At 39.2% G+C, this 27,841-nt stretch overlaps 1 protein-coding gene across 1 annotated transcript; it reads left to right on the top strand.

Annotated features, from left to right (window-relative positions):
- The first annotated feature begins 44 nt into the window (after positions 1-44).
- tmtc3 (transmembrane O-mannosyltransferase targeting cadherins 3) lies at positions 45-27,695 on the top strand. The gene is given in 15 exon segments (XM_038705907.1): positions 45-185; positions 956-1,169; positions 1,401-1,619; positions 7,880-7,979; positions 13,790-13,905; positions 14,251-14,423; positions 16,878-17,130; positions 19,894-20,042; positions 20,289-20,409; positions 20,593-20,704; positions 21,821-21,924; positions 22,903-23,072; positions 23,385-23,611; positions 25,197-25,622; positions 25,625-27,695. Coding segments are annotated over 14 exon segments (2,811 nt in total). The 5' UTR covers positions 45-185; positions 956-980; the 3' UTR covers positions 26,077-27,695.
- Positions 27,696-27,841: the final 146 nt, after the last annotated feature.

The following is a 27,841-nucleotide window of genomic DNA, read 5'->3' as shown; positions in this document are numbered from 1 at the left end:
CTAGACGTTTAACTTCCGCGGTCACCTCTGCGCCGGAAGTGATAGTGATGAAGCCGTGAAGCTAGCTAGTTAGCTAGCTTTCATAAGTTGAATTCCGCTTGCTGAATTGTGCACTCCGTATGTGTAACCATTCCAAGTTTTTAACATCACCTCTGCAGTCACCCATCTGCCCTGTTATAGACACGGTAGGTTGGAAATTTAAGAAATACTTAAAAATACATCTGCGACCACTTAATCCGAAATAACGAATAGTATCAAGCTAGTTAACATTAGCTGCTAAGTTAGCATTAACGTTAACAGTCTGAAATCGTCAGAACATGTTGTTTGGGGCTTTTTGTACTTCTATATTGCCGCGATTGAGCGATAGCAATGGTGATTTTATTCATTTAACCAACGCATGCCATTAGATAGCTATTTAAGGAGGGTAATACTAGCTTGCACTGGTTTTAGATTGCTGTTAATGTCCACTCTCAATTGCTTTTGCAGCCAGCTGTCACTGTAACTGTTAAGTTACCGGTTGCCGGACTGTTCAGTGTGCGAACTAATATCCCTGCCCGTAGTTTGATTTACTTACGGTAATTTAGATGTTAGGCTATGTTACCAAATTTGAGTCTGGAATAATCCACATCTAAATCAGCAAAACAGGGTGGTAAATGTGAGAGATAATATTGCCACCATATATTTTAAATCGCCACAACGGTGAGTGAGTGCTGTGGCAAGGAAGCAGCATAAGAAGAAATGTCATTTTTTGGTATAAAACCTATGTGACTTAGTGGATAAGGTTGATTTATAAAGCTACCACACCAAGTCCTTTGCTGAGTTGTATTGTTGTTGTTATTGAATTGTTGCTTTCAAAATGGAAGTTCAATCAGAAAATCAAGACAAGGTTCATGTTGCACATCGTGATGTCAGCTAATTTTGATGTATGTCATGACCTCTTTGTTTTCCTGTACAGTGATCAATGACGGCTTTGGTTAGCCATGGCTGTCGTGTCATGGAAGGAGATTTTACTTTTGACTGGACTGGTGGTAGGATGTTACTGGAACAGTCTGTCGTGCGGCTTTGTGTTTGATGATGTCTCAGCAATCCTTGACAACAAGGACCTGCGGCCTTCAACCCCACTCCGCAACCTATTCCTCAATGACTTCTGGGGAACCCCTATGGCTGAGGTAAGCAGTATTATTTATGTCAATTAAATCTGTATTTGTCCATCCAAACATTGAGGAATTCAATTGCAACCTCCTTCTGTTAACTTATTTGAAGAGTCATTCATCATCATAATTTTATTTATTTAAAGCATCGAAAACACTTTGAAAGCACATTTGTCAGCCTTTTAATGTCTCTCAACTGATGTGTATTTTACAGAATATATATTGTGTATATGTTGTGTGTAACTACAGGAGCGGAGCCACAAATCTTACCGACCCTTGACCGTATTCACCTTCCGACTGAACTACCTCTTCAGTGAGCTGAGCGCCGCTTCCTACCATCTGCTTAATGTTATTTTACACGCCGTAGTGTGTGTGCTTTTCCTGCGAGTGTGCCGATTGTTCCTGGACAAGACTTCCGGCTTGGTAGCAGCGTTGCTGTTTGCTGTGCACCCCATCCACACGGAAGCTGTAAGTGAACATTTACTGGGTGAAGGCAACTTATGTAGGCACGAAGTAGCGCCCATCCACCCGCTCAGTCTCAAGTTATTTGACCATTCTGCTCAGGACCACTTTTTAAGTTTTTGGAGAGTATTCCATATGTATAGCAGAAAGTGCTTTTTCAGTTGTGAAGGACAGTTAGTTTCTTAATGGACAGATGCCTTTACTTGACAGTGAAGTAGTTAGGTCAATTAGCCATGCAGGTCCTATTAGCTAATAGGGAATAGCTGCATTGATAACTTAGCTAACTACAGCTGATGTAACAGTTGGCAGTAACTTTAGAACTGACTGTACATCTGGAAAGACCTTAAATCACAGAGAGTTGAGGCAGAGGACGTCAGAGGGATAACCAGAAAATAATCTATCCATAGAATTTGATCTAGTTTCACCAAAATCAATAAATAAAGTTATAAAAATTATGTATTTTTGTACAGTAATCAGTGAGGCACGGACCTCAGAAACATTCCACTCCAGCGGCATTTATTGTTTTCATCTGACCAACTCAATTCACGAGCTGGGCTCAGCTGTAAATCATGACGTGAAACCCTCTGTTTATAGCATCAGATCAAACTAATTAAAACTGAACTTATCAGTAAAATTTACACATGACTATCCATGACAGGTCTCTATGCTAACCTTTTTTCCAAGGAGTACAATAATTTAGGAGCACGGTGAAAAAAAACGGGCGTTGTCACATGTGTATCCTTGCGTTAAATTTAGTCCTACCCAATTTGATAAATTATGTTGTATGTGGTTCTCGTATCGCGTAACATGAATACCTAATAGCCTCTCTTCAGGTAGGACCCTCATACTGCAACACTTGTAAAGAGAGAAAATGACAGGATAAAGTCGCTAACCTGCATGTCAGCTTGTACTGGTCCGTTTCAGTGGATTTATCATTAAGGTTGAATACGTGTGCACTCCAAATTTAGGCACAGCTAGCTTAACTTACAAACGAGTGAAAGAAACAGACTGTTAATGTTACCGTAGTCACCTCAAAAGAAAAGTGGTTGTCTCGAGTCGGATGCCAAAGTGTGTGAGCATGCGATCTTACAACACCGTCGAGCAGCGCACCCAAAACACAACGTTAGAGGTCTGAAATGTTATTATGAGATGTGTAAAAATATTTTCATTTCATTTTGAAACTATGGCAGAGCAAATTAAGACTGTGGCGAGCCGCTATGGTCTCGTTAATCAATGGGAAACACCGCAATGAATACAAACACTCATCAATGAAATCTCTACTGGGATTGGTGCGGCTTGTGGATTGTGGGGCCTGTAGTAGCCAGGAACCAGGAACAAATACACAATACACCTTCACAATCCACAACATACTTTATGTGCTGTGGGTTACTAAAAAATATTTATAATAAGAACTTAAGTAAAATAGAACCTGTTGCTGTTATGAGGAGCCTGGCTAGAAGGACCACAAATTGACGCAGTGGCATTCTGGTTCTTGCTAAATCTATATCTGTCCACTGCAGATGCACTATCCACAACCAGGATGAGTAACTAGTATAAATTAGTGTATTAGTATAATATAATAACATTAAATAAAACCTATAATGTTAATTTAATAGTACTCTGTTTGTATAATCTCTCTCTCTCTCTCTCTCAAGAAAAATGGCCCACATGGTTGTTAGTCTCTAACTTTTTAATGCTAAGTACTGATTTGTCAGTAATCATAACCATTCATGTATAACAAGTTCAACATTTTGAAAGCTGAAGAAAGATTACGGTGGATTGTAGTCTTTACTCACACACTGTGTTCATAAATAATTTTCCCCATTCGCACGTATCTGTTTTTAGGGGCATATGCAATTGAAATACTCGCATTGTAGAGTCCTACATTACTGTCATGAAAACTATCTAAAATGATCTTTGGGAAAAATGTATTTGACGTGTACTATGAATTTATTATTTATTTATTTATTTTTTAACCCATGTGTCTCCCGCTAATGTGGAGGGGGCAGGGTTTATGACCTATACTACAGCCAGGCACCAGGGGGCAATCCAGCTGTTTTGGCTTCATTTCAGTCAATGGTGCTGTCCCTCGAAAGTCACCCTTTAAAGGAGATAATTCGAGATTTGAATAAACTTTGGCTCATGCAGAGCTACTCTAGAGGAGTCCCATAATTAAACTATTGAGTTGAAAATAAGCATAATAGGTCTCCTTTAATGTGATGTCCTGTTGAGTGATCAGTTTCCGGTGTGTATGAATGGGCTATTAGTAATGGATAGAAATTAATTAGTGATGCTTATTGGTTTTCAGATATGCTCACCAGTGCAGCATGAGGTCACCACTGAAGAGACACTGTTTTCTTGGAAGTAGCATTTCATTTCTTTTCTTTTTTTTTTTTTCTTTTTTTTTAGTTCAAGTTGAAGTACCCAATTTATGGGGTCTTTAAATGACTTCTTCAGTTGTTGGCAAGAAATACCCAGCATTTATCCTCAAGGAAGGGAGGCCCCTTTCAAAATTGAAGCTCCTTCTCCAGATGATGGCCCATCACACTGGAAAAGCCCAGTGGGGATGGGGAAAAGCTGAAGCAGTATATTAGCAGATTGTGGTCTTGCAGTAGCATCGTCCACACAAAGCATTACGAGTGTGCCATTCTCCTGTATATATTGTGTAAAATGCCTCCAAAACAACATGCCAAGATTAGTTCACAGGTATATATGTTCTATGTTATATGTACTATATAATCAAACAGAGTAACAACAGTGTCATTAACTGCAACCACAATATAAGAGCCAATACGTCAGGTCAGAACTCTTGGCTGCTTCTGTTAATATGTAGTGTATAAGCCATGTGTATATGTACATACTGTACAGGGGAGGTGCATTAGGAAATCACATCTCTGCAGCTTACATCGCTGCTATAACATCACCACCTCAGTATAGTTCCGACATGCCCACCAGTTCTGTCTGCAGGGTGTGACATCATATTCGGGAAATGCCTCAGGTTTGGCGCTTCTGAACACCGCTTCTGTGGCCTTACTCCACACAATCACACCCACCTTTAGAGCTGAATAAGCTCCATCAAAATCACATTGTTTTCATATGATTTTTAAAAAAAAGAATGTGTAAAAACCGTCAGCATAGCATATTGTTAGTCCCTGCCCCTCGTGGCCTGCTCAGGGTGTGACCTTATCTTATCCAAGACATCCTCTCCCCTGTTGTGGACTGTGTTAACATGCATGGTATTTTATATCATTGATTAACAGGCCTTTTCTTCTGACTACAGACAATCTTTTGTGCTGCATTCAAATCTTTTAAAATTGTTTTTGAAATTTAAAGGTAGTTCTTACAGCCATTTATCATGAATGTTATGAGGACCACAAAGTTTATTGAACCAAAAACCTTTAGCTTATTATATATCATTTGAATGTGATCTCATTTTCTTCTATAGAGCCTGTCTGAAAAGCCTCTTCCCTAATTAGGACATGTAATTTATCCTATTCAACATAGCTGAACTGATGACCAGACAGGCCCTGACCAGAGTAGAAAAACAAAGAAAACACTCTTGGGGTGTAGTGCTACTGTTACACAGCATGCACCACTGCGCCAATCTTCCTCATAGTGTTCTCTAATCTATGCAGAGTCTCCCAGACTTCTTGAATGGAAACAATTTGCCTCACAAATGAGCCCTTAGAGTTAGTCCAGCAAATGCCCTTCGTGTTATCGTCGTCTGGAATCTTTCTCTGAACAGATCATTTGTTTTTGAGTTATGCTCCAAGCACTGAAGGTCCCTTCATGATAAGTGTGTACAAAGAGTCCTTGTGCGTTCCCATGTCTTTCTCAGTGTGTTTTTTGGTTTTTGAATGGAGCCTTCTGTTGTTTTCTTTTTTTTTTTTTTTTTTTTTTTAGTATCTCCAAGTATTTTCAAATATAAATTATTTAGTGTACTCCAAAACAGTATCTTAAGTTTTTAAAATGGCACTGGGGGAACACACTCATTGAGTAATTCAGCCAAATTGAGCTAACCATAGTTAGCCTAATGTTGGGTATCATTCGGATTTTATCGACACTACTGCTCTTATCAACACTCCTTATCGATTCGGTTCCTTGTTGATACTCTTATTGGTTCTTTTTGCTTACTAAATTGTTTTTTTATGTTTAAAAGAAGAATATAGATGATTAGAATCATATATTTTAAATATAACTAAATGTTTCTAGAACAACAACTGTAATGTTTAAAAAGTTACTGTATGAACTCAATAATAGCTCACTGGAAATGTCAGTAAAATAATTAATATTCATGACATCAGAATAGCGAATGAAGTTTAGAATGAATGAAGAACACAGACATCAGTCCGTATCAGCCATTCCTCCTGTCCTGTCCTCCTCCCTCTGCTGCTGATGTTATTCACTGCCAGCAAGTACTTTTTGTAGAGAGAGGAGGGGCTGGTTTTGTCAGCCAGCAGCCAAGTTTACAAGAATGTGTTAGATTGTAGGAGGAGTTAGCTTGTTTGTAACAATTCGCTCTTAGCTGAGCTAGCGCGCTGTGCTTGGGTAAAACAAAGCAGCGGGGGATGAGAGACCGCAGACATAGCAGATCAAAATATTGCTTTCCACATGTTTGTGCTTGTTGAACTGGTGTATTGATAACATATTGGCTTTTTAATCTAAGGTTTTATTGCACGTTCAGTAACAAGCATAATCTTCAAGTTATATTTACTTCACCTGGTTGACTTCACTGTCCTCACCTTGGTCTCTCTGCCCCGCTGTCCATTGACTTCGCTGTGTGTGCGTTAGTGTGGAGGAGCTCCCTGTTGCAGTCCTTTACTTTCATTCTTTATGTTTAACAGAAATCGCTGTAAATACACTAAAACAGGGAATGTAGCACAGGGGCATACATGTTTCCCTAGTATCCTTGTAGCAAAATGGTCCCTACATAAAAAAATTTGCCACCTTTTTAAGTGAGCTAATGCAGTAGTGTGGTTGCCCGATAAAGTTAGCGGTAGGTTTTCTACAGGCCACAGCATTCAAAGGACACAGTGATATAGTTACTAGTTGCAGCCAAATGGGCAGCCAGTGAATTATTTCCTGTCACCAATTGACAATTAACAGGCCAGTGAGAGCACGATGCATGAGCCTTCTGTGAATCTTGATGTTTATGCCTACTTGTCACAACTCTTCTTTTGTAAAGTGCTCTGTAAAACCCTTTGTGGGGCTGTATGTGTGGTTTTAGGGTATGTCTATTTCTAAGAACTCTTTGGTGTAAGAATGTTATTTCTTCCACACGAGGGCAGTCATCATTTACACAAATGACAGACGTTGTCAGAGAGACTGCTGTTTCCATAGCTGGATTTAAGGTCATAAATGTGTGAATACTGGTTAAAGCCATTTTTAGACACAGCGTTACTCTGTATTTTTTAATTTGAGGTGTTTCAGGAATATACAACCACGTATTAGGCCATTACAGTTAGAAACAAAACAAAAACTGAATAATAATTACGGAGCTGTGGGAGAGGGGTAATACGAAAACACTCCAAGATTAAAGTAAGTGGTGAATGTATGGGGAGGGGAATTATTTTCATTAATAATAATAATCTTTATTTAGACAAATGGTGTGGGAAGGTATGATAAAGGATGACAGGGAGGCTAGACTATAAAAGTGCATTTTAAGAGTTAATTATACGTAAGTGTCAGTGCTGACATAAGAGATGGAGCTTTCAGACAGTTAAGCAGATATGAGGGACACAGCCACTTGAAAGCATGTGTCATATCTTAGTCCTTTATAAATTTCTGCATTTAATCTCAGAGAATATCCAAACTTTTTCGTGTAAATTTATGACTGCAAATTCTGGGTTCTTCACCAACTATTACCCCCTCCCCCAGCTCCGTAATTATTATTACAACTTTTTTTTTATACCTACAGTGGCCCTAATTTATCCTATTGTGGGATCTGCTGCTACACTTCTGTCACTGACAGTTTCCTACAGGTTGAGGATTTATTTGAGGTTGTTGTTGACCCCTGGGGATGGAGGGTCATGTGCTGGTGGGAAGCTCTGACCTCTTTGATACCTGAGAATCCATGGCAAAACAGCATGGTATTCATGAAGTACCTTCTAATCAGGAAAGGAATAATTTCAATATGTATAATTGAACATGCACTATTTTGGTAGACTTTTAAATTTCTGCACGTCAGTGAAACTTAAAATGAACAAATAATAAATACATCAGTATGGATGGGCCACTGTACTGACTGCTGTCACTTTTATCATCAGGTCACAGGTGTGGTTGGCAGAGCTGAACTTCTTTCTTCAATCTTCCTCCTGGCAGCTTTCCTGGCCTACACAAAATCAACAGGTGCAGATCACTCCATTGGTGAGTTTAATGTACTTTGCTAGTCTCGCACTTATCTCGCAATTATTTCCCATGTAGGGCTGTAATCAAAATATTATCAAAATCGCAGTATGACTAAGTCAAACTGTATGTTTGTCTATGTGTAGCACCTTATCACGAAAGCAAATTCCTCATGTGTAAAACACAATAAAGATCGTTCTGATTCTTATTCTGGTTGTGGCGCTACAGAGATGCCCCTACCTATTCTCCAGACATAAATGAACATGCTTGTTCAGGGTAGACCCTAGCAAAAATCATAGTTTATTTGCTTGTTTTGGGTTTTATTGCATATCATTCACCACCAGTCACCAGGGCTGGACTGGGATAGAAATAGGCCCTGGCATTTTGGGTTCCTGAGGCCCACTACAATCGGTCAGTGTCCAAGGAGTACACAACTCATACTCAAGTACAAGTAGCCTACAAGTCATTTTCACAGCAGCGTGGGAAATAACCTCACCTCAGCCATTAGGACAGTTAGCCGAAGTTAAGACTGCATTAGGAAACTATGCTCCAAAAACAATGTCAAATAGTTCATGCTGCACTGTATGACAGTCAGCGATCACCAGCAGAAGTGACAGTCTCACTTTATGATAGCGTTATGATTATGGTATAATCATTTACTTTAATTGAAGTAATCATCATTATTGTCACTATGGCATTGCACACACCCTACCAAATTAGATTAGGGTCTTGAGAACATGACATGAAAATATTTTCATAGTATTTACAAAAAATATTTATTGATGAAATATGATTGGGGGTCTGGGTGGTTTGTCCCCCAGAAGACTTTGAACATTAAACAATTAATTTCCTGCATTCTGGAGACATTTTCTGCACCAATTTGGTGGAAATGTCTTTGTTAATATTGAGGGAAACACAAAATTTAGGTAGCAATTGATAATTAAAAATGTAAAAATAATGGAATATAATGTAGTAGTCAGTAGGCCTACCTTGTTTAGTTTTTTTTAGCTTCATTACCCTAAACGCAGATGTTTCCTCTACATTTACATTGCGTTGCAGGTTTTTTTTATTGTGCAAATAAATCTTTCTCAAAGCATTTTCATTTGTTAATTAACATTTCTTGGTGCAAGTTTTTTAAAAACATTTTTAACAGATGCTTTTTAAAAGTGATGTGGACAACATTTGCCATTTCAAAAATTGGTGGGGACATGTCCCCAATTTCCCTAGTGTAAATGACCCTACCTTCCTGCTCCCTCCCTACAGGTTGAGCTACTTCATGCTTACTGCTTCACCTCAACACTCCTCCTGCTCTCTCTGTCCCTCTGCTTCGGTGTCTCATGCCTCCTCCTCTGCCTGGCAGTGGCCATGGCTCTCCTTTACTCCTTCAAGTGTCTGTGCTTGCTCTACGTTGGGTATTGCAGCTGCACCGGAAGAAAACAGATCGGTTATTTTTGCTCATTTGGCGGCCTCCGTCTGAAGAATCTTTTGGGGGGAGGCTGCAACGCAAGAAACAGACAGGGCGGGGGGCGCAGGGCCAGTAAGAGATGTGATACGGCCAGCCAAGTGTCGGTGTAGAATATTATCCAGTGGGCCACTGCCCATGCTTTACAGGCTGATTGTTGGCCCATTTTATAAAAACAGTTGTATAAATAAATAATTTACGTTACACCAGCCCCAAAGGTTTGTCGGCCCACCAGGCATTTTCCCGGTGTGCCAGATTACCAGTCCAATCCTGCTAGTCACCCATACGTGCCCTTCCATTAAGACATTCTTGCAGACATTAAAGACAGAGGTAGGAAACCAAACTGTCACAATCTCAGGGACACAGTTTTCCATATTGACATTAAAACAATTGAGTTCTAATCTTTTACCCATTTTTTTTTTGTTACAGTGCCATGAAAAAGTATTTGTAACCTTCCCGATTTCATCTACTTTTCCATATGTCTCACTTAATTGTTTCAGATCTTCAAACTAAATTTAATACCTGAGTAAGCACAACATACAGTTTTCAAATGATCATTTAATTTATTAAAGGATAAAGGTTATCCAACACCAACTAGTCTTGTATGAAAAAGTAATTGTCCCCCTTTGTTACTCATTCAACCAATTAACCAAATTATATTGATAATTGCGTTCATTTAGACTAGACACAATCAAGCTTTGTTACTGCCTGTCCTGTTGAATGTCCTGCTCAGACATACTTAAGAGGTCCTTGCATATGCATTTCCCGATCCACACTCCATTCAAGTTGGTGGTAGTAATGCACCATACGGTTGTTTGCCAACCACTCACCTTCTGAAATCAATTTATGACACATCGGCCAAGAATATTTTTTAACAGCCCAAATAATAAATTGCCCTTTTGTGTCACATACTGTATACATTTGTTTCATTGAGATAATAAAGTATTATTTTGAAGACAAGCTTAAAGAAGAGGCCAGTACAAAATTATTTTTATTTTATTACAGGGGTGATGCTGATTAGTCGAAGATTCGATGCTTTGATAGAATCTTAGCAGAGGCGTTATGAAACGAGAATCAAGCCATTTTGGCTAAATGGGGGTACTCAATGTGTGATTTAATAAGTTATTATACAGCCTATTATGATATAAATATCATAATAATGCTGTAAATAAAATTATGAGAAGAAAGAAGCTTCTTAATAGGTTTGGGCCATAGACAATGCCGTTGTCCATCACCCATAGCAGACGGATATCACAATGTTGAGCCGTGGTGATTGTGGTAGAAGAAGAGAGACAGAGCACCAGCTGCGTCAGTGTTGTGCGAGTTGTGCGTGCACCACGTGGGACATTCAAATCAATCATCACCATTGATGAAACACACAAAGAATAGGAACTGTGACATGCATGCAATTCTCAGCGGGCATGCACAACTCAAGACCGGTGAATGGCAGGCGAGCAGAGCATAGAGAAAATGGTCAACGCTAAGTCTTAGATTAGCTGTAAATGTACAGTGTAAGTTACAATGACTAGTGAATAGAGACTGCAGCTCTGCAGGTTCTCAAGATTAAAGCGGAGCAACCCCCATGATATGATGACTGTTTGCAGCAAGACAACAATTCAAAGCACAAGAGCAGATCCACCTCTAGAGTGGCCTTGTCAAAGTCCTGATTTGAATCCAATTGAGATGCAGTGGTAGGACCTTAAATGGGAAGTTCGTGCTTGAAAACCCTCCTCTGTGGCTGAATTAAAGCAATTCTGTAGAAGACGAGTGGGCCAGTATTCCTTCAGTGATCCAGTCATTGGAAGTGTGTGTTTGCAGTTTTTTGCTGCTAAAGGTGGCCTAACCTGTTATTAAGTAATATATAATGGGTGTTTGATAACTTTTTTTCCTTCAATAGATGAAATGATGTATTTCGTGTTTACTCGAGTTGTCTTTGTTCTATATTCAGTTTAGTTTGAAGACCAAATTGTGAAAGAAAGACTCTTAACTTCTATAATCTTTACATTTCTGGTTCGGTACTGTCACCACACCAGTCAACACATTCTACTTATCCACGTGTTGGTTACTGTATGGTCCTATACAAAGAACAGATAAAAAGCTTTAAACCAAGAATATTCAGCCAAAGTAAATACATTTCGGTATCTACACAATGGGTAGATATACATAATCAGTAGCAAATTAATTGACAACTTAAGAGAACATATATGAATTCTATCATTACTCTTATTAGCAGCAATGAAAAATATGTTATAGAATAAATGCAGTATTTGTTAAACTGTTTGCTCTAAACAGATTAATATGTTCTTATTTAAACTACTATACCAACAGGAACAGCATAGTAAACATTATTAGCCTTTCTAAACTGATAATAAACCATACAGTGTTTCCCATACGTTCATTTATTTGTGGCGGCCCTCCACAATATCAACGCTGACCACCACATATTGATGTGCGATATTTTTTTTTTTACTATACCTATTTAAAATCGTATTTGACTGCAGAGCGCCGTAGCGTGTTGGCGCAGCACTTCCTCTCGCTTGTCCCTCTCTCGCTCTCTCTCGCCCTCTCTCCCTCATGGAACACCGCTGCACAAATCTGTCCAACACAACGCCGTCAACCCATCTTATTGGTAGTCAATATCGATGAACGCACCCCCCCCACACACACCCGCACCACAGTTACACTGTCATTCTGTGTGAAACACTACCATACTATTACTGATAAAAGGTGTGGCACTAATAGCTGCACGCACACAAAACAGCAACAGGCAGCTTCTTGAACAGTCTCTCCCCTCTCATTGAAAACCTGCTCGTTAGCTATCTTACATAGCTATTAACTCAGTGACCTAGTAATCCCTGAAATGCTGCAACCTGATTGGTAGTCAGTGATGGGCGGTGTGATAAATATGCAAAAATAGAAGAAATCAGGATGGGGCAAAAAATTTGTACAGAAAAACATAGTGTGTTCTTATGATTCGTGAGCTATGGAATTTAACACCGCAATGACAGGGGGGACCAAACTTCTACTAAAACGTGCCTTTTTCTTTTTTTTTCATCTGAGTGTCCTGTTTCTACACCCAGATATGAATAGAGTGAAAAATGGGTCGAGTGCCATGTGAGTGATGGCTCTGATAGTGAGATCACGTTGGGGGTTTGGAAACCAATGATTGAAGCAGTGTGTATAATATGGGACAACTTCTTCGTGTTGGAGACAGACAGCATGCTAAGAAAACAGGGGAAGCAGTAGAGTATTGTGGGTTGAATTATGCTTTTGTAAGGCTTTAACAGAAGGTCGGGGCAACAAAGTGCTTTGAGTCTGCGTATGGTAGCGTTTGTGGATATCAGTGGTGTGTGGGTCAAAAGTGAGTTTATTGTCCAATGTGATTCCAAGGTATTTGAAACTGTCAGCTTGCCCCATTGCCACTGATGGACGTAGGGTTCATGGAAGTGCAGTTTGTGTTATCGGGCCCTATGAAATCTGTTTAAATTCCTAACCAGGTTCCGTAATTTTTATTTCACTATTTAAGAACATTTTGTAATCATGTGGTGGATGAATACAATTGCTTTCTGTTTCTCTCTTCCTGTATCTGTCCGCTCTACTGACTTTCTCCTTCAGCAGTATGTTTTATAAAGTTGCCAGAAAGACACAGAACTCATATGTAGACCTGATGAGGAGGCTTGTTAATGACAAAGCGTATAGAAACTGGTGTGTTCACTGTTCCTTTACCTGCTCTGTACTTGTAAAATATCAACCATGTCCGTGTCTTGTAACAAAATACCAGATCAGTCTTCTGCGAGCTCATGGTCTGCATCTGCTGATGTCGTTGCACTTTTTGAGAGTTTGTTGAAGTGAAGAGCTCTTGCTAGCACATTGACTCTGTCTGATATGACGGTGTGTGTGTGTGTGTGTGTGTGTGAGAGAGAGAGAGAGAGAGCCCCGCCCTTGGTGAAATACCAATAAACCAGAAGCAGCTTACCTGTAAATGACACTAAAACATAGCAGTATAGCTTTTTCTATTAATAAGTGCTGTAAAAAAATGCTTATAATGCTAGGGGAAACCCTGATTTTTATAAATGTGTCCACATTTTGTCAGATTCCACGAGATCCTGCATTTTACAGTTGATTCTGTTTTTATTATGAAATTCCACTATTCTGTCAGCATTTTCCATAATGTTCTGTGATTAACAACACCCACACTACCATCCATCCATCGTCAACCGCTTATCCTGCGTACAGGGTCGCGGGGACCCACACTACCAATGAAGGCAAAGACAGGAGTTTAATGCCTGGCTTATATTTATTTATTTAACTGTAAAAGTGTGTTTATAAGTTGTCTTTTATCTGTCTATACTGTTTCTTCTTTTTTCAGTTTGGGCTCCCATTGCTTTGACAGTTGTTCTAGTGGCTGCAGCAACTTTGTGTAAGGAGCAGGGAATCACTGTAGTCGGCATCTGCTGTGTCCATGAAGTGTTTGTTGCACAAGGGGTAAGGCTCTTGGTTGTTTCTATTAGTCACGCCTGCAGCATCGAAGCATGGCTGACTTTGTGTTATGGACTTTGCCTTAAACATAAATTGAGAGATGTGTTAACAAGCAGTTGCCACCTGAATTAGGGATTTTAATCTCACATCAGACAGGTATTAAATCAGCACTAAGCCCTAAACTAGCCTTAATGGAATGAAAAGCTAGATTTTAAAATGTTTTACATCAAAAACTTAAATTGAAAGTGTAAAAAATAAGTGGCATTTAAATTTCAAAGTGTGTAGGAACCCTTTACAATGTAGAGTTCAGTTGACTCTTCCTAACCGTATTTCTCCTGTTGCTACTCTCAGTTTACCTTGCCCATGCTGTTGGATACACTGCGGCAAGTCCTGCAGGGTAAAGATGGTTTCCCCTATGCTGTCTTGCAAACTCTGCTGAAGCTCATTGTCCTCATCATCAGCACCCTGCTGCTCGTCATCATCAGAGTGCAAGTCATCCAGTCCCAGCTTCCTGTCTTCACCAGGTAGTATGCATTATCCAGTTGGCGGCAGCAAAATGCTGCTTAAATTGCATTTCAGTCACACAGCCTTTAAAGGAATTTCTTCCTGTTTGTCAACTACATGGGTTTTTATTAGTTTGTCAGAAATTGATTTTACAAATCAAACATACTCGTTTATTTTTTTCAAATTTCAATTTGTTGTGGAGTGTTTGCAGTAAAATATTTAAACAGTCTAGCTCAATAGCTGCTGTATCTTATCTGCACTTAAAAGAAAAGACATTTGTAGATACTAAAGGGCAGTGGAATACAGTCAGTCATGATTTGAATGTAAATAGATTGCAGGATTATATAAACACATTATACTAGTCTGGTTCTTTATTTATTTCAGATTATGTAATAGTTTACATAATGTCTTTATTTGATTAAAGAAGAAAATCTTCCCATGGCTTCTGACTTCCTGTAGCTGATGGCTGTGATTAAAAGTCCTGCATCTATTTTGCAGGGTGTAGAGCTCTGTATCAAATATGTATTAAACATACTTACATTTGCATTGTAGTTGTAGCTCTAATTCCTTGATCTCAAATGTTGAAAGCAACCAGTTGTGTGGGAGTTCAAAGGCCAAAGCCAGAGCAACCTGAAAACAACTGTGAAGCTATTCCCTCTAATCCTCTTAAATTTAAAAAGAGAAAATCTAGTGTTTTTTTTTTTTTTATGTCCAAATTCTTGTCTTTATGAGGACATTGTCATCTAAACATTCTGTTTCTTCAGTTTAGTTTTATGTAGATAAAGATCTGTTTTTAAAGATTCCTAAAACAACAGACAAACACTATGCCAAAGGCCAAATGTTAATTCTATTGGGTTACAGATAGGTACAGAAGCAACTTTTGTTATACTTTAAATTCTCTTTACACCCCAACAGTAGTCAATTAATCAAAAACTCTGACACAAATGGGAGGGGGTTCAGTTGGAGACTTTACAAATCTAGCTGTCTCGTGCTAGGTCTTCTACATTGTCCTCCCAGCCATAAGAGTTTATTGAGTCCAGGCTATTTTGAAATGGTCTGTGCAGGATTTAAGATAGACTCAACCTAATGGCATTTGATCACGAAGATAAAATTCCAGACAATTAGCCTAGATGTGCTAATCCTCTAGCAGTTAATCCTAAAGATGTCTCCAGATTGTCTGAGAGTTTTTCTTTGTTCAAGCCATAACAATATTGCACATTTAGATTATCAATATCCCAGTTGTGATTAGTGGCCCTCTAAAACAAGTTTGGACTACCTGCTGTACCAGAGCAGTTTACATACAAATACAGGCTGGAGGTGCTTACGTTAAAACCCCAAAAAGAAATGTGAGTAAAGGATGTGCGGGTGTCTCTGGCAGCTGTATAGACAAAACATGTTCTTTGTGACTGTAGGATAAACACTGTCTTGACCTTCATCTGACAATGGTATCAAGTGTAATATAACAGCTACTGGACAAAAACCCATGAAGTTTTAAAACAGATGTTCACTGTCCCTAGTCACTGGTTCCTAATGCCTTTGAAGACCACCTTCACGTCAGACTTTACCCTTGGCCAGCAATTTGGTCCATGATAAAGTGCTAATCATAAAGTGCTAATGTTTCTGTTGACCCAACATTTCCTTTACTACTATGTTCATGCCGAATTTCAGTTGCACCCCAAATCATTTAAATAGGCAGATTGCAATGTAATTAACTAGATATATAGACACATAATAAGCACTCCAGTGGATAACCTCTTTCCAATTTGGACATTCTCTAAACTTTACACAAGGAATCTCTTTTATCTTATTTAATGGGAATATTTGAATGAAATTTGCTAAGCACACTCATATTTAATGATGCATATAATGATAATGTTTTTACTTTAGAAGGCCTCATGGCCTTCCCTTTAGCCTTATTATAGAGAACAACTGTACTGGTTTAGCCCTACAGCTAGACTGTAGGGTTTTTGAAAGGGCAAAACAATGAGATTTCATCTCCCAGCCAATGATGTTGGGATTATGGTTGTTATGGAAAGCTTTGGGGGCTCACCATGATAACAGAGAGAATGAGGGTATCTTACACTCAAGTAAAGTTTAGAAAATGTAAACCGTAAGATGCATAGATAGATTTAGATGATGTAAATAGTTTTTGTTTTTATAGATCTACAGAATACAGCTGTTCAACCAGGACAAAAAAAAAATCAGATGTGGGATACAGTGGGCCTACGTGGCTGTTATAGTGTGACACAAGATTATTGTGATCACTTTTTTTATCACTAATTTTACTGTAGATTGTCTGCAGCTTTGAAGTTGACTTCAAATTCAAGTTTAAATAAAAGGTCTTTATTATTTTCTTCTGCAGTCTTAGTTTTTTTTCCTCACAAATGTCATGCCAGTATACCATTTTACCAATATTTTTATTGCTTCCATGCTTTATTGTAAAATTAACTTTTCTTCTCTGTCCTCTCTTGTAGATTTGATAACCCGGCAGCAGTCAGCCCCACTCCCACTAGACAACTGACTTTTAACTACCTACTTCCTGTGAATGCATGGCTTCTACTGAATCCCTCTGAGCTCTGCTGCGACTGGACTATGGGCACCATCCCTCTGGTGGAGTCACTCCTAGACCTCCGTAACCTGGCCACCCTGGTGTTCTACACTTCTCTGTCCCTGCTAGCTTACCACAGCCTGCGCTACAGACACAGCTCTGCCAAGACTGTCATCATGGTATGAGGAAGTTTGGTCAGATTATTACAATGTACTTTGTTATAATATGTATGGTCACAATTTTCATATGTTCAACACAATTCGGAGGTCAGACTGCTGTATTGGACAGCATGCTGTAGTCATGACACTATAACACTGTTTGGACACATGGCCAACAAAATGATGTTTGTTGAATTAAGTACAACATCACTCTACCTACCATCTTTATACCCAACCAAAGTTGCAAAAGCAGCATAGCTACAAAGCACCATCCATGTCAAAGTTGCAGTGCATAATCCATAATAAACCAGACTTGAAGAACACTGCTTGCAAAAAGTGAGATTTGTATGTCTTAGATACCCATAAACAAAATTGTTTTTGGGGCCTAGGCACACAACAACAATAAACATAAACATATATAAATATATAGATATCTAAAAATTTGAAATTGAAAAGACATTTTAGTGTCTCTGCATTGTTCAGATTTCCTCCTTGTGAATCAAATGAGGGCTTGCAAACACAGGGCTTCCAATTTTTTGTGGATTACCCTCGGGAACTCTCACATGCTAGGCAATTTTTCCTCCATTACTAACATGGGACTAATCACTCTGAACTCCTCAGATTGGGTGAATAACTCCGTTGGATGTAAATTGTTCACAAATGAAATAACTAATGTTGTGTTTTTACCCTTAAAAAAGTGTCATGCCACATAAGGGCAAGAAACTGGCTTTATCAAAGCTATCAGCCTAAGCGGTTCCTTGTGTTAACCAGCAAATGCTAAAATTGACCATTTGCTAGATCCTCATTTTATTACTGTAGTGTGTGGGTTCTCAACTTTGTTTTTCACATTTTGTTTTTTATTAGTAACATAATCCTTGTGACGTATGCTACATTACATTGTTTAATTGCACGCTGAGACAAAAGTGGGATTGCAGAACAGTCTTACCATCTTGATTAATATAATCAAATAAGCTTTTTTTTATTATTTAGCATGTCAAGTAAAAAAAACAAAAACAGGAAATTTCGGCCTGCAAAAATGAAGAGAAATAAAACATAAGCTCTTATTTGAGCTTTGAAGGAATGAATGAATGAATGGCAATTATTCATTGTGGCACACAGGAACAAATTAGCATCTGTTGTGCAACAGGCCCATGACTCTCTTACTTGAAGGTCAGTAAACTTCCTCACAGTATTGCTCTTAGCTTCAGTTTAGGAAAGGGGACAACAAATCAAGACAAAATAAACTGAATTATGACCTTTTCTTGTGTTTACTCTAGTTTGCTAAGAGAATTTTGGAATATGTTACATAATAATATCATACCACATCAACCTACTTAGCTTTACTGCAAGGCTGCCAGCTGTCCCACATGTCCCAAATTGTTTTAGAGAACAGTTGTCCACTGGACTCACTGCGAAGTCCCTTTTCCTACCTGCGGTGGCTGCTGGGTATGCGCTGGGGCTACAACTAATGATTATTTTCATTCATACTTCATAATAATAATAATAATAGCTTTATTTATATATCACTTTTCAATACAGGTAACAAAGTGATTTAAAGCAAGTTGAATAAAAATAAGTATAACACACACAGTGAATATTTATAAATAAAACAAGACAATCTAAAATAAAATGTGCATCACACATTTGTAGAAATGTATCTTAAGAACTGAGATCAAACCAGAAACAGACTCTGCAAGCCTGATGTCCTCTGGTAGATTGTTCCAGAGTGTGATAATAAGTGCCCTGTCTCCTCGTTTTTTAGTGTTTGTGAGCCGGGGAGGAAGGGGGCCAACTCTGAATGTTGTGTTTACAAACTGCAACCAACACATCCTACTCATTCTGCTTATAAGTTGCTCTGAGTTAATCCTCTGCTCTTAAACCATCCCATGTGTTAAGAAGCAGTTGGAGACCCCTTGGGACCAACCTCTTATTGATGGTGAAGGTTTCTGGAAACTGAGGATGTCTTAAACAGCAAGTTTTTTTTAATGCCCGGCCGGGTAGAAAGAGGCATCAGCAGTACAGAGCGAGAACACAATGTAATGCCAAACCAAATCCGCAGTATGCATACATCCTGGTGGGGAGTATGTATCCTTCCTAGACCTACAGAGATTCACTGTGTGTCCACATTATTAAAGAGTTAGTTTTGGAGAGTCTCAGGCTCCGGCTTACTTTAGCTCAGAAAATTACCCGAACATGACACCCTATGTGAGATTACCCTTACAGAAGGAAAATTATATATAAAGACTGACAAACCCTCAGGCTCCAGCCTGTGCAGGAGGATCAGATCTCTTGGCATCAGCCAAGCAGATTTTAGACATGCTTGGATGGATTGATTTTAGTCTGTCTGTAGCTTTTGCTCATATCTCATTTAACAACTGATACAACATCAGTCGATATTGCATGTAGGCGCTTATTGTATGCTTAATATAGGACCTCATGATTATTTGAATTATTGATAAAACTAAAGTTAATTGTTTCATTTAATAGATTAATCCCTTTGTCTATTGAAGGTTTTTTTTATAAGCCAGTTCTAATTTCCATTGAGAACTTGCTTGTTTTGTCCGACCGAAAATCTCCATCCTCATTTGAGCTGGAACCAGAGAGTTTTTGGTATTTTTGATTTAAAAATGACTGAAATTGTGTATTAGAATATGAAAATAGTTTGACTAATTGGTTTATTGACTAAGTTTTTTCCGCCCTAGTGGAATCATTTTAATATTTTCTGAATGATTGACACACATGTTTAACCAAGACGGTTCAAGTCATGTTGTCTTTCTCCTCCAGGCCCTGTCTTTGATCGTCCTACCCTTTGTTCCTGCGTCTAACCTCTTCTTCCCTGTGGGTTTTGTTGTGGCAGAGAGGGTACTTTATGTTCCCAGTATGGGTTTCTGTGTTCTTGTTGCGCATGGATTCAAGATTGTGTCACATAAACGGTGAGTGCTTTTCCATAATGGTGTTACTGCAGCTCCGTCAATGTAAGGGAATAAATATTATAACCTGTCCATTTACGCAAGAATACAGACCTTATTACATATGTACAAAGTCATATCTATTCATTTAAAGAACACACTGCACCCTTTTATTACTCACAACATGATCAGCTTCTCAAAATTTTAAGTTTTGATTTATTGTATTACCAAATCAATATCATTTAAAACTCTTTACATTTTCCTCTGTAGACACTTGAAGAAGATTTCCTGGTTGATAATTGCAGTGCTACTAACAACACATGCAGCGAAAACCTTCAACAGGAATTGGGACTGGGAGTCAGAATACACACTCTTCACCTCTGCCCTGAAGGTAAGCTGGAAAGACAATTAAGGCAGCTTTGTCGGAGTATCTTGGCCCACCTTGCCAGTGTTTCCTGGCAGTTTTTCACTGTTAAAACAAATCTTTTGTCACCTTGTTATAAAAGGTCTGAATAAACCATCTAACAGTTGACTTTAATAATGATGGATGGATGCTTAATGTCTGCCTCTTCAGGTGAACAAGAACAATGCAAAGTTGTGGAATAATGTTGGCCACGCTCTAGAGAACCAAAACAATTACGCAAAGGCACTGCAGTATTTCCTCCAGGCCACTCGCGTCCAGCCAGGTAAGAAACATAAATCAGGCATTCGTCAGTTATTACATACGTGATAGAAACAATGCAATAAAAGAAATTCTGCTTGGCCATGTCAAATAATCTTTTTAACTGGTTCTTGATTACCTGTTACATACCTTTATACTTACAAGTGCAGCAAACACTGTATAATTATTTAATGTGGAAAGGGTAATTATATTTGCATCACTGCACATTATACTATACTATTACAAAATTCAAGGGATATTCATGTATTGTAAAGTATTTCTGTTAGTGTTTCCACCCTGTGTTCTTTAAGGCTTTGAGCTCTTTTTAATCTTGCTGTATAGACGTGACTACGTGAAACAGACTAACAAAGGCTATTGTTCATATGATCACTAAAAGCTGCTGTTAATGCAGTTTCTTGTTTTCCTTGAAACTGACTGTTGGAGACATACTTAAATGTGTATATAGTTAACAATTGACCTTTCCAAAAAATGACTTGACTTCTAATTCAATTTCAAGTCCATGGGGCTTTGTGTTTATGTATTTTTTTTTTTATCTGATCATTTCACTTTCCAGAAACGTCTCTCCAAACATGCCAAACAGACAGCCAACTTTATGAATCCATTAACTATAGCCCAAGAACTTATGACGTTAAGCACATGGCAAATTTATACTAAATGTATGTTATTTTAGTACATAAAATGTGCAGTTACAGTATGTTGACTGTCTCCCAGCATTTCTGTTTTGCTTCATAGCTCAGTTTTCAGGAAGCCTATCATCAGCTGAGACCTCAACACTTTTGCCGGTTCACCACCCAAGAGTGTTTCCCCAAGATTATCAATGTAAACGCATTAACGCGATGAGGATTTCCTGCTATGCTAATCATCAAGCATCAGTTCTGCTTGTCCTGACTGACCCCTTTCAACCCCTTAGTTTTCTAACTGGTTCCCAAAAGGATTTGCTTCAAGGCTGCTATAGAAATGTCTCTTAGATACAGCTTTAAGGTCTTATTTCTCATTATTTAAACTTATTTTAGTTTGTTTGTGGAATGTTAAAACAAAGAAATGTGGTATAAACACGTTCAAATACATTTAACCCCTAACGTATGTTGACTGTGGCCTACTTCCTACAATGTTTCTGCAGATGACATTGGTGCTCACATGAATGTTGGAAGAACCTACAAGAACTTGAACAAGTCCAGAGAGGCAGAAGATGCCTACTTGGTTGCCAAATCCCTTATGCCACAGGTATTTCATCATGTCACATAAGGGGTGGGCCAAAACCTTCTGTAACAGTCTATGTCCTTTTATATATCTCGGTAACGGTAAATATCACAGTAATAGATCCTGATTTGTTATCTTAGCCCTGATGTGTATTGCCTGCCCCAGCTATACAGCAGAGACACCAAGCAGAGTTTCCCCTAGGTTGACTGCTTTGGTGGTCGAGGAACGTATAACTGTCAAGGTTCATAGACAAAACTATTGTTTTTTGCTAGTCACCATTATTAACCTATATCATTTTACACTTAAATTAGCCTAGTTGCTAGCGGAGGTTTCCTCTGCTCATAGCTTAACAAACTAAATATTACTTTCGCTTTTTCTTACTAACTGTTGGTTTAAGTCACTGCATCTCCTGACAGAATACCACAGTTGAAAAAAAGAAAAAAGAATACCATGGTTGAATTACAGCATTATGTAAAGTAATGAGTTGTTGTCAACTCCAGTAGCGTCCACACCATATGTCTCTCTGCTCCACGCCGTGTGCGTGCGTGTGTGCATGTGCGTGCGTGCGATTGCGTGCCTCGTCCTCGATAACACATTTTGTTCATTTCTTTTGGGGGGCAGGTGTTCCATTAGGGCAGGGAAACACTGAGCTCCTACTGTGGAAACGGTTTTGCAAAATCTTTACCGGTAGACACCCATTGTGTGCATGTGTCATTAGGGCTAGTATTGGCATGCACTAGTTGGAATTCAAATCTAAAGAGGCAGCTCCCAACTGGTCTGAGAGCGGTGTTAGTCAGAAGGCTTACAGTTACGAGGTACATTACCCATAATTGGGTAATGTATAATTAAAAAGATTTTTTTTTTTTTAATTGTTACTCTCAAAGCCAGTTAAGAAAAATCTGTCCAACATGTTCGGGTTGATCTTGCCATCTTTTGAATTCACTGTATTTCTAAGTTACCAAAGCAGTTAGACCAATGACTTCTCTGTTGACCACTCATCAGGTTATTCCTGGTAAGAAGTATGCAACACGTGTGGCACCTAATCATCTGAACGTTTACATAAACCTGGCCAATCTGATCCGGGCCAACGAATCAAGGCTGGAGGAGGCTGACCAGCTCTACCGACAAGCAATCAGCATGAGACCAGACTTCAAACAAGCCTACATCAGCAGGCACGGTTTTTATATTTGATTTATAAACCTACGTTGTTTCCACACACAATACAATAATTTCAAACTAAGGCCTACCACAACATTTTATATTTTTAAGATCATTGAAAACTAACTCTTTTTTTTTTTTTTAATTGATTGATTGTTGGATTGTTTGGGAGCACACATTAGGCAGACCTCTAGTGCTGACTGTAATTATCAACAAAGTGACACATTTTTAGTTTTGTTGGCTTTCTTCTCTAGCACACTGAATCTTCATTTTCGCTAACGCTGAAGATGCACTGCCAGTAAGACTCTGAATTGTATTTGACTTAGAGGTGAGCTGCTGCTGAAGATGAACAAGCCCACAGAAGCCCGGGATGCCTACCTCCGAGCCTTGGAGCTTGACCGCACCAACGCTGACCTGTGGTACAACCTTGCCATCGTCAACATTGAGATGAAGGACCCATCAGAAGCCCTGAAAAACTTCAACCACGCTCTGGAGCTCAACCCACGCCACAAGCTGGCACTCTTCAACTCAGCACTTCTAATGCAGGAGTCTGGTGAGTTCTGTCTGCCCGTTCTGAAATGAGGAAGTGAATAGTTTAAATCTAATCCAGTCTCCAGCTGGAATAAATGCTTTTTGACACTTGGCTTGTGGAAAACATTACTTGGAATTTATTGAAGCTTTCATGCAAGCTGGTATGAACGAAGGAAATAACCTGATATTACCTTTAGGGTGTAACCAGGTTTTTATGACGGGCCCTTGTGTTGCAATGAGTTCATGGCCAAGTTTCAGTTAGGTAATGCTTCATCAACTCTGTGACAATAGAAACATTTAATAAGCAGTTATATTTCCAACAGGTTTGACTGGAGGTTCAGGCGGTTAATGTTGGCTTTTCCACCCATGTTTTTTTTTCTTTAGTAAATCTTGCCAAAGTGTTTATGCACTTTACTACCAGCAGATTCCTGCTGCAGGTTACTGCAGTAAAGAGCACTTTGTTGAGGCTATAAACATCATGAATGACAGGTCTATTTAGTTTTACGTAGGGTGGTTTGAACAAAATTCAAAGAGTTAAGGTAGCGATATTTCTTGTCAGTGTGTTTTCCCTTTCCAGCACGTTCACCTCAGCTTGACTCTGTGGCCTGTCAACCTTTGATGTGCAGACAGAATGAAAACTCTTTTTGAGTGTTTGGAGAGCTGAGTTCTTCTGTGTAACATTATTCTTGGAGCAGGTGACCAGGTTTCACACAGGTGTGAAAGCGGAAAGGGCATACAATAAATTATTTTCTTCTCATTCATCACATTCCTACTTCTTCTACTCTGTGTTGTAGAGCTGTACAGCATAGTTTGGCGCTTCATTCATAACATTTATCAACATTATGCCTTAACTTAAAAGAATTAACAAAAATGACTTGGTACATTTGGTACAACTTGTTAAAGCCTTACTGCGTGTCACTTTTCTGAATCGTACCAGCTGCAACTAGCTATTACGCAGGCAGGCTGCTTTCGGAGAAGTTTAAATTTCTCAAGGTTTTGAACAACAGGCAGGGCAGGAGTACGATAGACAGACTCTCCTTTATGTCTCTTGTGTTAAGTTCAACTTTCTGACTCACTGCCCCTCTTTCTTTTTTTCTTTTCCTTTTTTTTTTTACATAGTGGTGATGCCTCATCAGACCCTTATAAAAGTATATGACATGTCATATTAGAGCTGGAAAATAAAAAACAAAAAAATCAATAATTATCGCGATATATTTTTTCCAATACCAATATAACAAATGTTAAATAAATATTCAATAAATGTTTGATTTTATTCACTTCAATCGTACACAAGTTAAAAAAGCTTATACTTAATTTTACTCATGCATATTTGTTGACAAAGATTTTATCTGAATTGTTTTGAATGGTCTACCTCAGATTTGTGAAGTGATCCACCGTTTGGCCTGAAGTGTTTAAACCACAATTAGCCATCAGGTTTCTTCAACTTTCACTCAGGAGCAAAAATCAGCCTTGAAACTCGAAAGAAATAACAATTTGATACTTATCGTGATAATTATCGATATCGAAAGATATGAAACTTTTTAGCCTGTATTTTTGGCCATATCGTCCATCCCTTTGTCATGTTATGTGTCTGCTGTCTGTGGTAGGTGAGCCAAAGTTCTGGCCTGAGGCTAACCGTCGCTTCCTGACCTATGTGGAGGAGGAGCCTGAAGATGCCAATGGTTACTTTAACCTCGGCATGCTGGCCATGGATGCCAATGAAAATGCAGCAGCTGAGAGGTGGATGCGTAAAGCCATTGGTTTGCAGGTCGGCTTCCGCAGTGCCCTGTTTAACCTGGCATTGCTTTACTCTCAGTCAAAACGCGAGATGGATGCACTGCCTGTGTTGGACGAGCTGCTGCGCCACCACCCAGAGCACATCAAGGGCCTAATTCTGAAGGGTGACATCCTCATGAACCACAAGAAGGACACGCATGGTGCTAAAGCCTGCTTTGAGCGCATTTTGCGCATGGACCCCACCAATGTACAAGGCAAGCACAACTTGTGCGTGGTCTACTTTGAGGAGCGTGACCTCCGCGGGCAGAGCGCTGCCTGGAGGAAACACTGGCCCTGGCACCAAACGAGGAGTATGTGCGTCGTCACTTGAGTATTGTACGAAGTAAAATGGCTGCCATGAGCGCAGCAGGGCAACCACTTACTTCAGCAGGGGGAGCTACCATGTCAGCAAAGGAGGAAAAGCTGAAGAGAGTTCAGGAGGGGGCGGAGGAGGAGGTTGCTGAGGGTGAGGAGGAAGGGAGGGGTGCTGATGCTGTTGGAAAGGGGGCTGGGGATGAGAAGAATGTGCGGAAATCCTCTGCAGAAAGCCTCGGAGCTGTGGGTGTGGACCAATCGGAGTCTTTGGACAGCAGCCAGTCTGACAAGCGGACTAAGGGTAAGTCCACTAAAGAGATTAAAGATATAGAGGAAAAAAGAGCAGCTGCCTTGAAGAGACTAGAGGAGATTGAGCGCATATTAAGTGGTGATTGACGTTGTTGTAATTTATAGCTGGACTACTTTTATAGAGCTCTTTAATGCTCCGGGATGAGACTGCATTTCCCCCCCTTAGAGATGTGTATTCTTAATCAATTGTCATTTTATTCCATTGATTTATTACGTGTTTGCAGGCCGCTCTGCATGGTCCTGTTGTTTTAACACTAATCTTGTAAAGAAGGGAAATGTTAATCTGCACATGAAACTCATGTAACAATAAGCACAAAGCCAATTTGGGATAATCTATTTAAAGCCTATGGCAGATGTAGATGCCAATGTGTGTGCTTCATCTGAATGTGATTTCACATATCGTAAATCTGCAGTAGTTATAAATATTTGTTTTGTTTTTCCATGTATAGTCATTGTTTATCACTGGATTTTTTTTCACTAAATGTGACTCGCTCCTGTGTACAGAATGATTGTATCATGGACAATTAAAGGAAGTGACGTGTTCCCCAGATTTCCTCAAGGCAGGATGATAGCTGCAGAGTGTGAGCCTCAAAATAACCCAAACCACACAGAGCAAAATAACCCTCCACACTGAACACCAAGCTTAAGTTCTGTTGCAGCAACGTCTTCTAATCTTTATTGATCTCACTCGGCATTTCCTGCCACTGCATCATCAGCCTCTGTGCTCACAGCTGCCTTCACCTCAAAATTACATTGTGATCTCATCTAGACTTTTATCTTACTCCCTTTGTCACATTACCTCCTCGCATCTCCAACCCTGTCTCCCATCCTTTAGACACTACAGACGTATTAGAGAGGAATGTTCTTCCTGCTTTTCTTGGTAAACTATCCGATACACATCGTTTTCACACGTTTTATGTGACGGTCAACAATGACGCACACTCATCCTCAGCGTTGGGCTTCATCATGTGTTCCTTATTCCTTCCACTTCACAGGGTGAATTTTCACCGCAGAAAACAGATCTCCCCCTTCATCCTGCTCCACAGTGATGACATTGTTTTAGCTTCCTGGCACTAAAATATCATTGGGATGTTTCACATTTTGAAGTTTTTGTAGTAGCCTTTCTATTCAGTTGCTTCACAGTGCAATAACGTTTGCATCTGCTCAGTGCAATTTTTGATAGTGGAATCACAGGAAAGAAGACTGTATTACTGTAAGTTAGGAGCACTGTGGTGGTACTAAGGAGCCTGCTATGCATTGAGCTTGTTTATCCCTGAAATGCTGTGTACATAGATTTACAATGTACTTGTATCCAGTGTTATTTATTATTTTTATATGCACTGCCAATGCTGTAGATGTTATTGTTTACCACTGACAGTATGCTTTAAATTCATGGTGCATTATTTTGTTTCTACTAAATTTCAATATGTGTACTCACACATGTAAAACAGATCATAGATGTTTTCCACTTTGAAATAACAGAGCCGATGTCAGGGTTAAACATGTATGACCTATTGAATCAACTGTCTGCCCTAAAAACCTAGGTACAGCTTTCAAGAAAGCATCCCGTTTGCAACATTTTCTGTTTCACCTCATTTTGCGGAGTGACTGATTTTTGTACGATTTAAGATTTTTTTTTTTTTTTTATGCAATAGCCTATAGTGGTGGGGGTCTAAGGTTATTAAATAAAGTGAGATGACAACTCATCACTTTTGTTCTACTGTGTCTGTTTGCAACATGTTTACAGTAAAGCTGATGCCTGCAGTGTTGTCCTGTTGTTCTATGCAGCAAGGGTCATGCATGTCAAGGTCAGTCCCAATCCAATTTAAAGTCCCAAAATTGAGTTGCAAAT

The sequence above is a fragment of the Micropterus salmoides genome, unplaced genomic scaffold, assembly GCF_014851395.1.
Source record: "Micropterus salmoides isolate LMB-PRFRI ecotype aquatic unplaced genomic scaffold, ASM1485139v1 Ms_hic_scaffold_8, whole genome shotgun sequence".
Lineage (NCBI taxonomy): Eukaryota > Metazoa > Chordata > Actinopteri > Centrarchiformes > Centrarchidae > Micropterus > Micropterus salmoides.
Note: the sequence above shows the minus strand (reverse complement) of the source record. Positions and strands in the feature narration are given on the sequence as shown.